General features: G+C 37.2%; 1 protein-coding gene across 1 annotated transcript in view; it reads right to left on the reverse strand.

The window, feature by feature from the left end:
- LRRC63 (leucine rich repeat containing 63) overlaps window positions 1-12,542 on the reverse strand; it is a 42,335-nt gene extending 29,793 nt beyond the window's left edge. Inside the window, exons 1-2 of the mRNA XM_039254372.1 lie at window positions 12,482-12,542; window positions 11,405-11,649 (exon numbers count right to left, since the gene is read on the reverse strand). Coding sequence (XP_039110303.1) covers window positions 11,405-11,489 — 85 coding nt within the window. The 5' untranslated portion in view covers window positions 11,490-11,649; window positions 12,482-12,542. The remainder of the gene's footprint in view (window positions 1-11,404; window positions 11,650-12,481) is intronic.
- Window positions 12,543-12,934: the final 392 nt, after the last annotated feature.

Below are 12,934 nucleotides of genomic sequence, written 5' to 3' on the forward strand. Positions count from 1 at the left end.
TTGGAATCCATGTTTCTTTGATCTTCCCCTCCCCATAGTAGGTGGAAGAGGATGATTTCCTCCCACCTCAAACAATGAGGGGAATTCTCAGAGAACCATTTTGAGAACAAGAATGTATGTCCCAAGGAGAAAATAACACCTCACTATTCCCTTACTCACCTCCCCCGATTATACTTAGAGTAGCAAAAAAGGATTAGCCCGCCCAATCAAGGCAAGAGAGTCCTTGAAACTACTCGACTTGTGTCTCCTGGCATTTCAGGGAGTACAGAGACTGATGCCTGATTCTTAACTCCTTAACTCTTCTCCATCCCTAGCCCCACCTATGGAGGAGCAGAAACTGTAAGTTGGGGAAAAGGAGTAAAGAAGAGGTGGAAGAACTTGTCATGCCCCTGTTTCCTCTGGCTTGTCTTTTTTTTTTTTAATTTTTTATAGTTTATTTATTTTTGAGACAGAGACAGAGCACAAGGAGGGGAGGGGCAGAGAGAGAGGGAGACACAGAGTCTGAAACAGGCTCCAGGCTCTGAGCTGTCAGCACAGAGCCTGATGTGGGACTTGAACTCACGAACTGCAAGATCATGACCTGAGCCGAAGTCGGATGCTTAACCAACTGAGCCACCCAGGTGCCCCCCTCTGGCTTGTCTAAAAATTTGCAGATGTAGTCTGAGCTGGGAGAAAGGGCAAGGTTTGATTGCCTACTAAAAAGCAATAATGATTTAGATGGAAATATTTAATATCTGAAAAGGACACAAGGCTAATATGTGAAATGGACTAGAAAAGCCTTGGAGGAGAGATGTCTGCCCCGTGTGAGTTTGAAGGGTAGTAGTAGGAGAATAATGTTTGCTTCCTGCTTATATGGAACTAATAAAAACTAGCTCATTCAAAACAAATGGTCACACCACTATCTTCACCTTTTCCCCTCTCTCTCATATTAAAACAAAACATAATAACACAAGCAAGATCCTCAACAAACTCCAGAACTTTCTCCAACCACCACCATCTCACCATATTTATCCTTCTGGAGTATGGACTAATTGACACTCAGTTTGATGACTTCTTTATTTAGTCTGTAACTTTTAAATAAATTAATAGTCTTTCTTTTTAGAACAATTTTAGATATGAAAACACTTGAGCAAGAGTACAATTCCCATATATTCCCCTTTCCTGAAATTTTATCTATTATTAACATCTTGATTAGTGAGCGCATGGATGAACCAGTGTTGACATACAATTAATTTAAGTCCATACTTTACATTAGGGTTCATTCTCTATGTTGCACATTTCCATAGACTTTGACAAATGTGTAAGATCATGCGTTTGCTATTATAGTATCATAAAAAATAATGTTACCATCTTAAAATTCCCCTGTGCTTCACCTATTCCATACTTCTCTCTCTGAACAAATTTCTGGCAGTCAGTGATTCTTTTTTTATCCATGTTATTGTTTCACCTTTTCCAAAATACTATAGTAGTTGGAATCACGCAGTACACAGCCTTGAATGAGTAAGAGTTTCTTTTGTTCTTCTCTGGCATTTGGTGGTGTTAGTGTTGTGTATTTTAACTACTCTATGTATGCAGCGGTATCTCGTTGTTGTTTTAATTTGTTATCTCTAATGACAAATGATATTAAGCATTGTTTATCTTTTTTCTTAATTTCCTTCTTTTTTGGTGCTAACATTTTTTCTTAAAAACATTTTTTTAACATTTTTATTCATTGTCGAGAGACAGAGAGAAACAGAACACTAGCTGGGTAAGGGCAAAGAGAAAGGGAGACATAGAAAGTGAAGCAGGCTCCAGACTGAGGTGTCAGCACAGAGTCCGATGTGGGGCTTGAATCCACGAACTGCGAGATCATTACCTGAACTGAAGTCAGCCACTTAACCAACTGAGCCACCTAGGTGTCCCCCCTTTTAAAAAAATGGGTGTTTTTTTTTTTTTAACGTTTAGTGGTAAGTATTTTTTCCTATTCTTACTTGCTTTCTGGATATCTTCAGTGAAGTGACTGTACAGATATTTAGCTCACTTTTATTATTTTTAAAATTATTATTATTACTTGAGAGAGAGAGAGAGAGAGAGAATGTGTGTATGCATGCAAGCAAGGGAGAGGGGCAGAGGAAGATAGAATCCCAAGCAGACTCTACACTTAGTGTGGAGCCCAAGGCAGGGTTCCATCTCAGGAACCTGGGATCATGACCTGAGCTGAAATCAAGAGTCAGATGCTCAACTGACTGAGCCACCCAGGGGCCTCTAGACCACATTTTAATTCAGTTCTTTTTCTTACTGTTTAGTTTAAGAATTCTTTCATTTGGGATGCAAATCCTTTATTAGATATGTGTTTGGTAAATATTTTCTGCCAGCGTGTGGCTTGTCTTCTTATTCTTTTAACAATGTCTTTCACAGAGTAGAAGTTTTTAATTTTAATGGAGTTCAATTTACCAATTTTTTCTTTTATGGGTTGTTCATTTTTATTATTGTATTGTTTTATTTCTATTTAATGCATAAGAGAATGTTCCAAAGGAAAGACTTGGAAATATAAACCTGATAAATCTTCCATTTCATGGACTTTTCCATTGGTGTCATATCTAAGAAGTCATTGCAAAATCCACAGTCCTTGAGATTTTTTTCCCATGTTATATTTTAGAAGTTTTGTAGTTTTGCATTTGTACATTTAGGTCTATGCTTCTTTTGTGTTAATTTTTGTGAAAAGTGTAAAGTCTGGCCTAGGTTAAGTTTTGGGGTTATTTTTTTTTTTTTTTTTTTTTGCATGTGGATACCTAGTTAATTTGTTCCAGGACCATACACTGAAAAGACTTTATCTTTGTTCTTTGTTCTTTTGTCAAAGATTGGTTGACTATATTGTGAATATCTGTTTCTTGGCTCTCTATTTTCATCCATTGATCTACTTGTCCTTTATTTTGCCAATACAACACTGTCTTTATTACTATAAAGTCTTAAAACTGAGTGGTGACTATTTTACTTCCTTCACCTTCTTTGGTATTGTATTTTTTCTTACATATAAAGTTTAGAATAATTTTGTCAATATACACTAAGTAACTTGCTGGTATTTTAACTGAGATTTCTTTGACTCTGTAGATCAAGTTTAGAATAATTGCCATCTTAACAATATTGAATCTTCCTATTCATGAAGATGAAATAGCTTTCCATTTATTTATATATTTTTTATTTCTTTTATCACAGTTTTGTAGTTTTACTCATATAAATCCTGTAATACGTTATTAGGTTTATGCCTAAATTAATTGTAGTGTGTTTTGATACTAAAGTAAGTTGTAGTGTCTTGAATTTCAAATTCTAACTGTTGATTGCTGGCATATAGGAAAGCAATTGATTTATGTATATTAATCTTGTATCTTGTAACATCGTTATAATTGTTTATTATCTCCAAGAGTTCTTTTGTTGATTCTTTGGAATTTTCTGTGTAGAATAAAGACAATTTTATTTCTTTATTCTCAATCTGTACAGCTTTTATTTCATTTTCTTGTCCTATTGCATTAGGCTAGGATTTTTTAGTACAATTGCTTAATAGCAGTGGTGAGAGGGGACATCCTTCCCTTGCTTGTCATTTTAGGGGGTAAGCATCTAGTTTCTCACCATTAAAGATGTTGTTAGCTATGGGATTTGGGGTAGATCTTCTTTATCAAGTTGAGAAAGTTCTCATCTATTCTTAGTTTGCTGAGAATTATTTCATGAAGGCATGCTGAATTTTGACAAATGGATTTTCTATATCTACTGATATGATCACATGAGTTTTCTTCTTTAGGCTATTGATATGATGGATTAAATTAACTGATTTTTGAGCATTGAACCAGTCTTACATATCTAGAATAAATCCCCACTTGGTCATGGTGTGCAATTATTTTCATACATTGTTGTATTCAATTTGCTAAAATTCTGTGGAGGATTTTAGCATTTATGTTCATGGGTGATATTTATCTGCAGTTTTCTTGTAATTTCTTTGTCTTCTCTCACAGGATGATTTAGGAAGTGTTCTCTCTGCTTCTATCTTCTGGAACAGTTTGTAGAGAATGGATATAATTTCCTCTTTAAATGTTTAGTAGAATTCACCAGTGACCCTATCTGGGCCTGGTGCTTTCTATTTTGCAAAGTTATTAATTACTGATTCAATTTCTTTAAAAAAAATAGGCCTCTTCAAGACTATAAAGTAATAGATAAGTTATAAATATAAACATTATTTATAACAGATTATATATTTTATGTTGTGTGAGTTTTGGTAGTTTATGTCTTTGAAAGAATTTGTCCTTTTTGTCTGTTACCAAATGTATGGGCCTAGAGTTGTTCATAATATTTATCTTTTTTAAAATGTCTATAGACTCGGGGCGCCTGGGTGGCTTAGTCAGTTAAGCGTCCGACTTTTGCTTAGGTCATGATCTCACGGTTCGTGGGTTCGAGCCCTGCATCGGGCTCTGTGCTGACTGCCAGCTCAGAGCCTGGAGCCTGTTTCAGTCTGTGACTCCCTCTCTCTCTGACCTTCCCCTGCTCACGCTCTCTCTCTCTCTCTCTAGAAATTAAAAAAAAAAAAAACCTTAAAAAAAAATGTCTATAGACTCAAAAGCAATGAACCCTCTTTCATCTCTGATAGTAGTAATTTATTTCTTCTCTCTTTTTTCTTAGATAACCTGGTTAGAGTTTTATCAATTTTATTAATCTTTCCACGAACTAGCTTTTGATTTTGTTGATTTTTTCAACTTAATTTCTGCTCTAATTATTATTTCTTTCCTTCTGCTTGCTCTGGGTTTATATTCTTCTCCTTTTTCTAGTTTCCTAAAGTAAAAGTTTAAAGTATGTGCTTTAGATTAATCTTCTTTTTCTAAAATATGCATTCAAGGCTATGCATACCTTTTAAGCCCTTTTGTTTTGCACTGCACATTTTGATAGGCTGTTATTTTCTTTTCATTTAGTTCAAAACATTTTAAAATATCTCTGACTTCTTTGACCCCTGTGCTATTTAAGTATGTTTAGTCTCCAAATATTTTTGGATTTCCACATATCTTTCTGTTACTGATTTTTAGTTTAATCCCATTGTGCTCTGAGAACAATCACATAGTATCTGTTGTTGTTGTTGTTTTTTTTTAAGTGTGTTTTATGGCCCAGAATGTGGTCTAGCTTGATGAGGCTCTTATGTGAGGGAGAAGAATGTTTTCTGCTGTGGTAGATGAAGTGCTCTACAAATGTCAATTGTATCCTGTCAATTGTTGGTACTATTTGGTTAAACTAAATCCTTACTTATTTTCTGCCTGCGAGATCAGTTAATTACCAATAAGGGGGTGGAACTCTCACTATAACAATGGATTTATCTATTTCTCCTAACAATTCTAGCAGTTTTTGCTTGAAATATTTTGACTCTCTCTCTTTTAGGTGCATATCAGTTAAAGATTTTTATGTCCTTTTAAAGAATTGACCCCTTTATAAGTAAGTATTGCTCCTATTCTTCCCTAATAACTTTTCTTGTTCTGAAATCTGCTCTGTCTGAAATTAATATAGCCACTCTTTTCTTTAGACTAGTGTTAGTATGGTATGTCTTTCTCTATACATTTACTTTTAACCTATCAGTGTTTTTATATTTAAAGTAAGTTTCTTGTGGGGGTGCCTGGGTGGCTCAGTTGGCTAAGTGTCTGACTTCTGATTTTGACTCAGTTCACGATATCACAGTTTGTGAGTTTGAGCCCCAAGTCAGACTCTGCACTGAGAGCATAGAACCTGCTTGGGATTTTCTCTCTCTTTCTCTCTCTCTGCTTCTTCCCCACTTGCACGCACTCTCTCTCTCAAAATAAATAGTTTTTAAAAAAGTAAGTTTCTTGTAGACAACATATAATTGGGTCATGTTTTTTTAATCTACTGTAGCAGTTTTATTTATTTGTTTGTTTATTTATATAATTTATTGTCAAGTTGGCTAACATACAGTATGTACAGTGTGCCCTTGTTTGGGGGGGGTAGATTCCCGTGGTTCATTGCTTACATACAACACCCAGTGCTCATCCCAACAATTTGGCCCATCACACGTTTTCCCTCTCCCCTGCCCCCCGCATCAACCCTGTTTGTTCTCTGTATTTAAGTCTCTTATGAAAAAAAAATTTTTTTTAAGTCTCTTATTGTTTGCCTTCCTCTCTATAACATTTTTTTAAATTGGCATATGTAGAACATGTATACTGCTGCCGCTTTTTTTTTTTTTTTTTAATATTCCCTTCCTTTTATTCTTTTTTTGGTTTCAGTTGAGCATTTTACCGAGAGAGAGCGAGAGAGAGAGAAAGAAGAGAAAAATCTCAAGCTCACTCTATGCTCAGCATGGAGCCCAATGCAGGGCTGGATCCCATGACCCTGGGATCATGACCTAAGCCAAAATCAAGAGTCAGCATTCAACTGACTGAGCCACCTAGGCGCCATCATATTTTTTGATGGATCTAAGAAAGTCACTGATTATCAGTTTGTTTATTTTTTTCCCCTTATGAAGATACGAGTGATGACTTTCAATCTCTTTACATTTTGAAGCTGAAACTGAAAGTTTCCTCCTATATACTCTTCGAACCATTATGACCTGGAATTTTCCACCTCTACTACCAAAGCTATTATCACAAAGTTATTGTTGGTATCTTGTTGTTAAACCTATTGGATACACACTATTATTTACCTTTATTTGACCTCCTCTTTGCATTTGATACTCTAATCCACCCTATTCTCCATGAAATTCTCTCTTTCCTTGACTCTCGTGAGAGCCATTTTTCCATTCCAACCACCTGCCCATTTATCTTTCTCTAGGCAAACCTTTCTCTTTCTCAATTTACCACTTAGTATTCCCAAAGATTCTACCATTATTCCTCCTCTCATTTTAACTAATTTTCCATATACAATAATAATTCTAAATCTGGGTCTGGAATCCCTAAGCACCTCAAACTTATCACGTCTACACAAACTTATCAGCAGTTTCTGTCCTCTTGTATCTCATAGAGATACATCTTTTATCTAGTCACACACATGCACATGCATGCACACACACACACACACACACACACACACATACACACAAACTTGAATCCTAGATTCTTCTTGTATTAGTTTCCTCTAGCTGCTGCAACAAATAACCACAAACTTCATGGCTTAAAACAACAGAAATTTATTATCTCACAGTTCTGGAGGCCAGAAGTCCAAAATTATATAACTGAGCCCAAACTCAAGGTACCAGCAGAGCCCTGTTCTCTCTGGACTCTCCTGTAGAGAATCCACTCCTTGCCCCTTCCAGCTTCTGGTGGCTGCCAGCATGCCGTGGCTTGTGGCCACATCACGCCTGTCTTCAAGGCCAGCATCTTCAAATCTCTCTTTGCTCCATCTTCCTATCACCTTCTCTGTGTGTGTGTGTGTGTGTGTGTGTATGTAATCTCCCTCTGCTTCTTTCTTATAAGGAGACATGTGATTGCATTTGGGCCCCACTTGAATAATCCAAAATAATCTTTCATCACAAGATCCTTAACTTGATCATATATGGAATGCCATATAACATTTTCTTCCTTCCTTCCTTCCTTCCTTTCTTTCTTTCTTTCTTTCTTTCTTTCTTTCCTTCTTTCTTTCTTTCTTTTTTTCTTTCTTTCTCTTTCTTTCTTTCTTTCTTTCTTTCTTTCTTTCTTTCTTTCTTTCTTTCTTTCTTTCTTTCTCTCTCTCTCTCTCTCTCTCTCTCTCTCTCTCTTTCTGTTTTGGCCATAGAAGATAACATTCACAGGTTCAAGAAATTAGGATGTTGATATTTTTGTGGGGTTATTTTTCTGTCTGCCATACTGCTAATTCCTCACATTTAACACATCCAATTAATCAACTCCAGGCTATATTCAAATTATATATGTCAACTCTAAAGTTTCTAATTCCCCTCCCCTTTCCTCCTCTGTCCCACTCCCCTTTCCTTTCCTACCATGGGAATCACAGAAAAAGTGAGCTATTGTTCTCTGGGATTTTTGTCCCATCTTCATTTGGTTTACAGTGGAGATGAAGACAGACAATCAGTGACCTAAGTTCTGCTGTTGCAGAATAGAAAGGTAAGACATGTGGACTTAATGACTTCCTAAGGCCACACATCTTATGAGTGTTGGAGCTATGACCAGAATTCAGATCCCTGGATTCCCACTGTAGTGCATTTTGCACTGTTCCAGGTTCCTACAAGTCAGCAAATAAGTCCAGACCAAGTGAGAGGTATTACAAGTATCATAACATCTTACAACCACTCAGTGATTTTATAGCTTATAAAGTGCTTCCACACAGGCTATTGCATTTTAACCTCCTTTTCTCATAGTTAAGTGATATTTTTAAAAAACCAAATTTTCCCTTCTAATTTTCACTGCCATTATCCTAGTCTTCATCAATTTAACTTCACCCTTGATTTTCTGATACAACCTTATAAAGTTTTCATCAAATTATCTGAATCTTATCAGTGATAATTCAGATTCCTTAGTTTGGTGAGTAAAAATCTGTGTGAACTGGAAACATTTTTTTAAAAAAACAGGGCACCTGGGTGGCTCAGTCAGGTAAGCCTCTGACTCTTGAATTTGGCTCAGGTCATGATCTTGAAGTTGTGAGATTCAGCCTTGCATTGGGCAAGCCTGCTTGGGATTCTCTCTCTCCCGTTCCCCTAAATGTGGGCTTTTTCCCTCTCTCTCAAAAATAAATAAATAAACAAACAAAAAATATCTATGTGACTTTGGTGTCTAATGATTCATTAGTTTCCAGTGGAAACCCTCAGATACTCTAATTATTACTGCCAATCACAAAGTCCATACTGCTCGTTTGTAATTTAATTTCTTATGCTGATCACACTGCATGGAATACTTTCTCCTACTAACCAATTGAAATCATTCTTCTTTTAATGTCTACCTAAAAACCTTAATCAATCCATTTTTCTTGATTAATATAGCCCACATTTACTGCTCCCATTAATCAATAAACATTTAACATGTACCATGGCCAGCTGTATACATTGTACTGAGGGTACAGTCACACAGCACAAACCTCACTGCCATCAAACATCTCACAATTAAATGTAGAAACTAGGCAGGTGAGCAGTTATACTAGAGAATGACACGCATTTGGTAAGGGTAAACATGGAATGCTATGGGAACATAAAGGAAGGTACTCTGACCAGGTGAAGGGGGAAGAGGTGCTTAGGAATATCTTCCCAATGAAGACAATATCTCTTTTCAATTCCATACTACTCTATTTTTTGATACATTTCTCTGTGATTTTTTTCTAGTATCTTAAATTTCTACTTTTCCAATAGACTCTCCTCTGCCATCAAAAACTACACTACACAAGTCTCCTCTATAAAACGTATTTCACTCCACTTTTAGTTATTCTTCAAGTCTTAGTTCAAGCCCCATTCCTGCTCCAGTGCTCACTCACATGTATGAACTACTATTGTCTATACCATTAATTGGACATAATTTTATGCTTCTTTATACTCTTAAGGTTCTTATTTTATGGGTATCTCACCTTTAGAACTTGATTAAAGGTCTTAAAACGTCCTGAAAGGCAGGGACCAGATCACTCATGTCATTAACTCCCTATGGTATCTAGCATCTTATACAAATTATAGGTATTTATTTCAGGGTTTTATTTCAGTGTTTGAATATTCATTTTTACAAATTGTATTTCAGTCATTTTAAGTTTTAATGGATTTAAAGAACAAATAGTTTGAACACCTATTATATGCAAAATGCTCCACCAAGAGCCTTTAGAAACACAGGATTATTAACAGTCAAGGTCACAGAACCTTCAAGAGAGCCCCCTCCCCCACAAAAGAAATTTTCCATCCCAAAATGTGAATAGTGAGAACTCTGTACTAGAGGATAGACTTTAACCAAAAGATGAATGAAAAAACTACAACAAAAGAACCAGTCGTGAGCAGTAAATCCATATCACTGTGGGCATTATTGTTACAGAATAGGTTGTAAATGTAGAAATATAGAACATTCTAGAAATGACAATGTAGAAATGATATAACAAAAGCTGAAAAGGAAAGTGGGATAGGAAATTGGAGATAGTATAGGGCATGTTGATTTATACATCTTTAATAGCCATGAATCAAAGGCAATAATTTAACACTCTAAATCAAGTTATAGACTAGGCAAATTTAATAGTATACGTGTTTACGCTAAAATAATGAAATACATTCTAAAATAATGAATACAATCAACTAAAATAAGGTGACTGAGGGCACTGAAAAGGGGAAAGAAGTGGAAACATGCTTTTATCATTGCTGTAAGGATCAACAGATACCACATACAGAAACAGAGGATGAAGGGTTTTATATAAAGTTATGGTTATCCAAGTGGCTCCTCCTCACTTCACTGCACTTATCACAATGTAATTTTACAATTACTTATATGATTATTTGATCCAAACAGAGGTCAACGAATAAAGAGGATGGACAAAGGCTCTTTTGCTCATTATTACATCCCCAATTCCCAGCACTGTGCAAGGAAGTACAGTCAATTCTTGTTATTCGTGGCCATTCTATTCTATAAAATCTCAGTGAACACTGAATTATCCAGTACTGAGCCATTGCTTCTAAGGCAAATATAGGTCTAGTTTCCTCTAAGCTTCTGGTCTCAACATTATCAACAACCAATCAGTACATAATCTTGTTTGATACATGTTTCTATTCAAAGACACTTAACATATATTGCTGATTGCTTCATATTGAACAGCCAACAACACTGCAACTCATGCCTGAAGGAAGCTCAGCTAACACATGTTTTTCTCTGTAAGGCACATCGCAGCCTTCTTGGGCTTAGGAACACCAGACAGCCCTTGAGCACTGTTACTGGGGGCTATTTTAGATAGCAAAAGCACCAACAAAAGGCACAAAAAATTTTAAAGCGTGACACTGAGGAAAAAGACTGAACAGACTGAGAAAAGGGCAGTTGTTGACAGTATGAGAGCTGAAACAAGAAGGCAGGGCATATCCTTTGTTAGACGGCAGCTGGGGGAACATGTATGTTTTCACTGCCTGCACATATCCATCCGCTAGTGACTGAGAGTTACCATATATCCTACTCTCTTACACACAGTTTCACTTATTATAAAAGGAGAAAGAGCTGTCTCTACTGCTCTGAAGGGTTCTTCATTGACATATCATTGAGTTAAAAAGATAAAGTATAGTACAAGGTAGTGTTTTGGGTGTTAGAAATAATTTTAGCAGTTAGGTAACAAACAATGAAGATCAACTGTAACTGTAGAAATGAATTGGATGTTATCATCTCACAACAAACATTTGGAAGTTACTGGTTACCAGTGAGAGTCTTTTTCACTATTGTGATTCTGAACTGTGCATCTTGAGAAATTTCCATGAAAAATAAATAAACTGAGTAACATATTTGATTAATACACATACCTGTATAGACTTTCTTCTTAGATAAAGGCAGCTTAGGGACTTTTGGAGGTAAAGGTCTTCGAAGTAGTTGTGGGTGGTTTTGCATTTTAATTAACAATAAGCACTGTTTTTCCACAGCTATTGGTTAAGCGAGAATTGAAAAGGTTTTCACTATGTTTGAATTGTTGCTGAAAAATAATTCATTAGAATCTACATTTAGTGAAAATCATTCTGTGCTAATACTGTACTGAGTCCAAGCAGAATTCCTATAAAAGAAAAAGAGGATAAGAAAAAATTCTTTAAAACTTCTAGAATCTAGATAAAATTTAGGTTTATAATTAACACAATTCTAAAATACATGTACTATTACCAATCAGGATCATTCTAAAATTTCTCATATTAGTAAAATGTTCACTCTGCCCATGCTATATCATCTAGTAGATACTGATTTTCCAGAACAGTAGAAATAACACTCATTTTCCCCCTCTACCTTCAAAATGTTATCACTTCACATATTTGGAAAAAGATTTGGTTAAAAAGGTAAGGAAATCTCTCCGTGATAGCCTCTTAAGACCTGAAAAATGCAACTGTTCACAAGTAAGTTGTTTTCTTTCTGTGTTAGGTTTCAACCGTAACTAGTTGGGTCCTACTATTTAACCCCAAAATAAGATGTTATTCAATATAATGAGATTTTTCCAGGATCTCTATTCCAATTTACATATGATGCCAGAAGCTCAAAACATGCGCTAAATTCTCAAGGCAACATCAAAGTGCCTGGCTCATCACTATTCCGTTGACAGTCCGGAAGGGAATGCTTTGGAGCTGCATAAATGGGCCGTTTTATTCCCGAAAGAGAACTTTGCATAGAAGCGTTCAAGGTATTCTCCCTGTTAGTGTGTCTCCCTTGATGCTGGTAATTTTCCTTCCGTATTATCAGAGAAGATGGGTTGGACGCCTACACTATCCTTTAAGGCAATCAGCTACAACTCAAAACAACCGGCTTTTCCTCTTTCCTCTTTTCCTCGGAATTGAGGCAGCAGGTAAAGCTCAAGGGAGGGTGCGAGTCCCCCCGCGGGATGTTGTCCGCAGAGAAAGCACCTAGATAACTTATCCTCGACCCCTCCGCACGGCCCGGCCAGAGGCCAAGGCCACTGGCCCTAGCAACCGGAAGCCGATAAACCCGCCCAGCCCGCGGCAGTCGCGGACGCTGGGGGAGGGCGGGGCCGGGCGGGGCGCGTGCCCGCCGAGCCCCGCGGAGCCGGCCCCGCCCCACGGCCGGGCGCGCGCGGCGCCCGCGGGCCTCTCTCTGTGCCGCCGCGTCCTGCCGCCGGGAGGCTGCGGGCGGTGGGGGCTGGAGGAGAAGCCCGCTCCCTGTGCCGCTGCTGTACGGAACCCCGTGGTGACAATCATTATTCCTTTTCTCATTCTTAATGACGTTGACCACTATTATTTATTTACTTTTCTTGATTACACGGTGTATCTAGGGCCTGGGCTGGCGTTCTGTAATGGGGCACCTGGGCGCAGCGGGGTCCCGTGGCTGAGATTATAGTA

This window comes from Hyaena hyaena, unplaced genomic scaffold, assembly GCF_003009895.1.
Source record: "Hyaena hyaena isolate Hyena2069 unplaced genomic scaffold, ASM300989v1 scaffold_483, whole genome shotgun sequence".
In the NCBI taxonomy this organism is placed as follows: domain Eukaryota; kingdom Metazoa; phylum Chordata; class Mammalia; order Carnivora; family Hyaenidae; genus Hyaena; species Hyaena hyaena.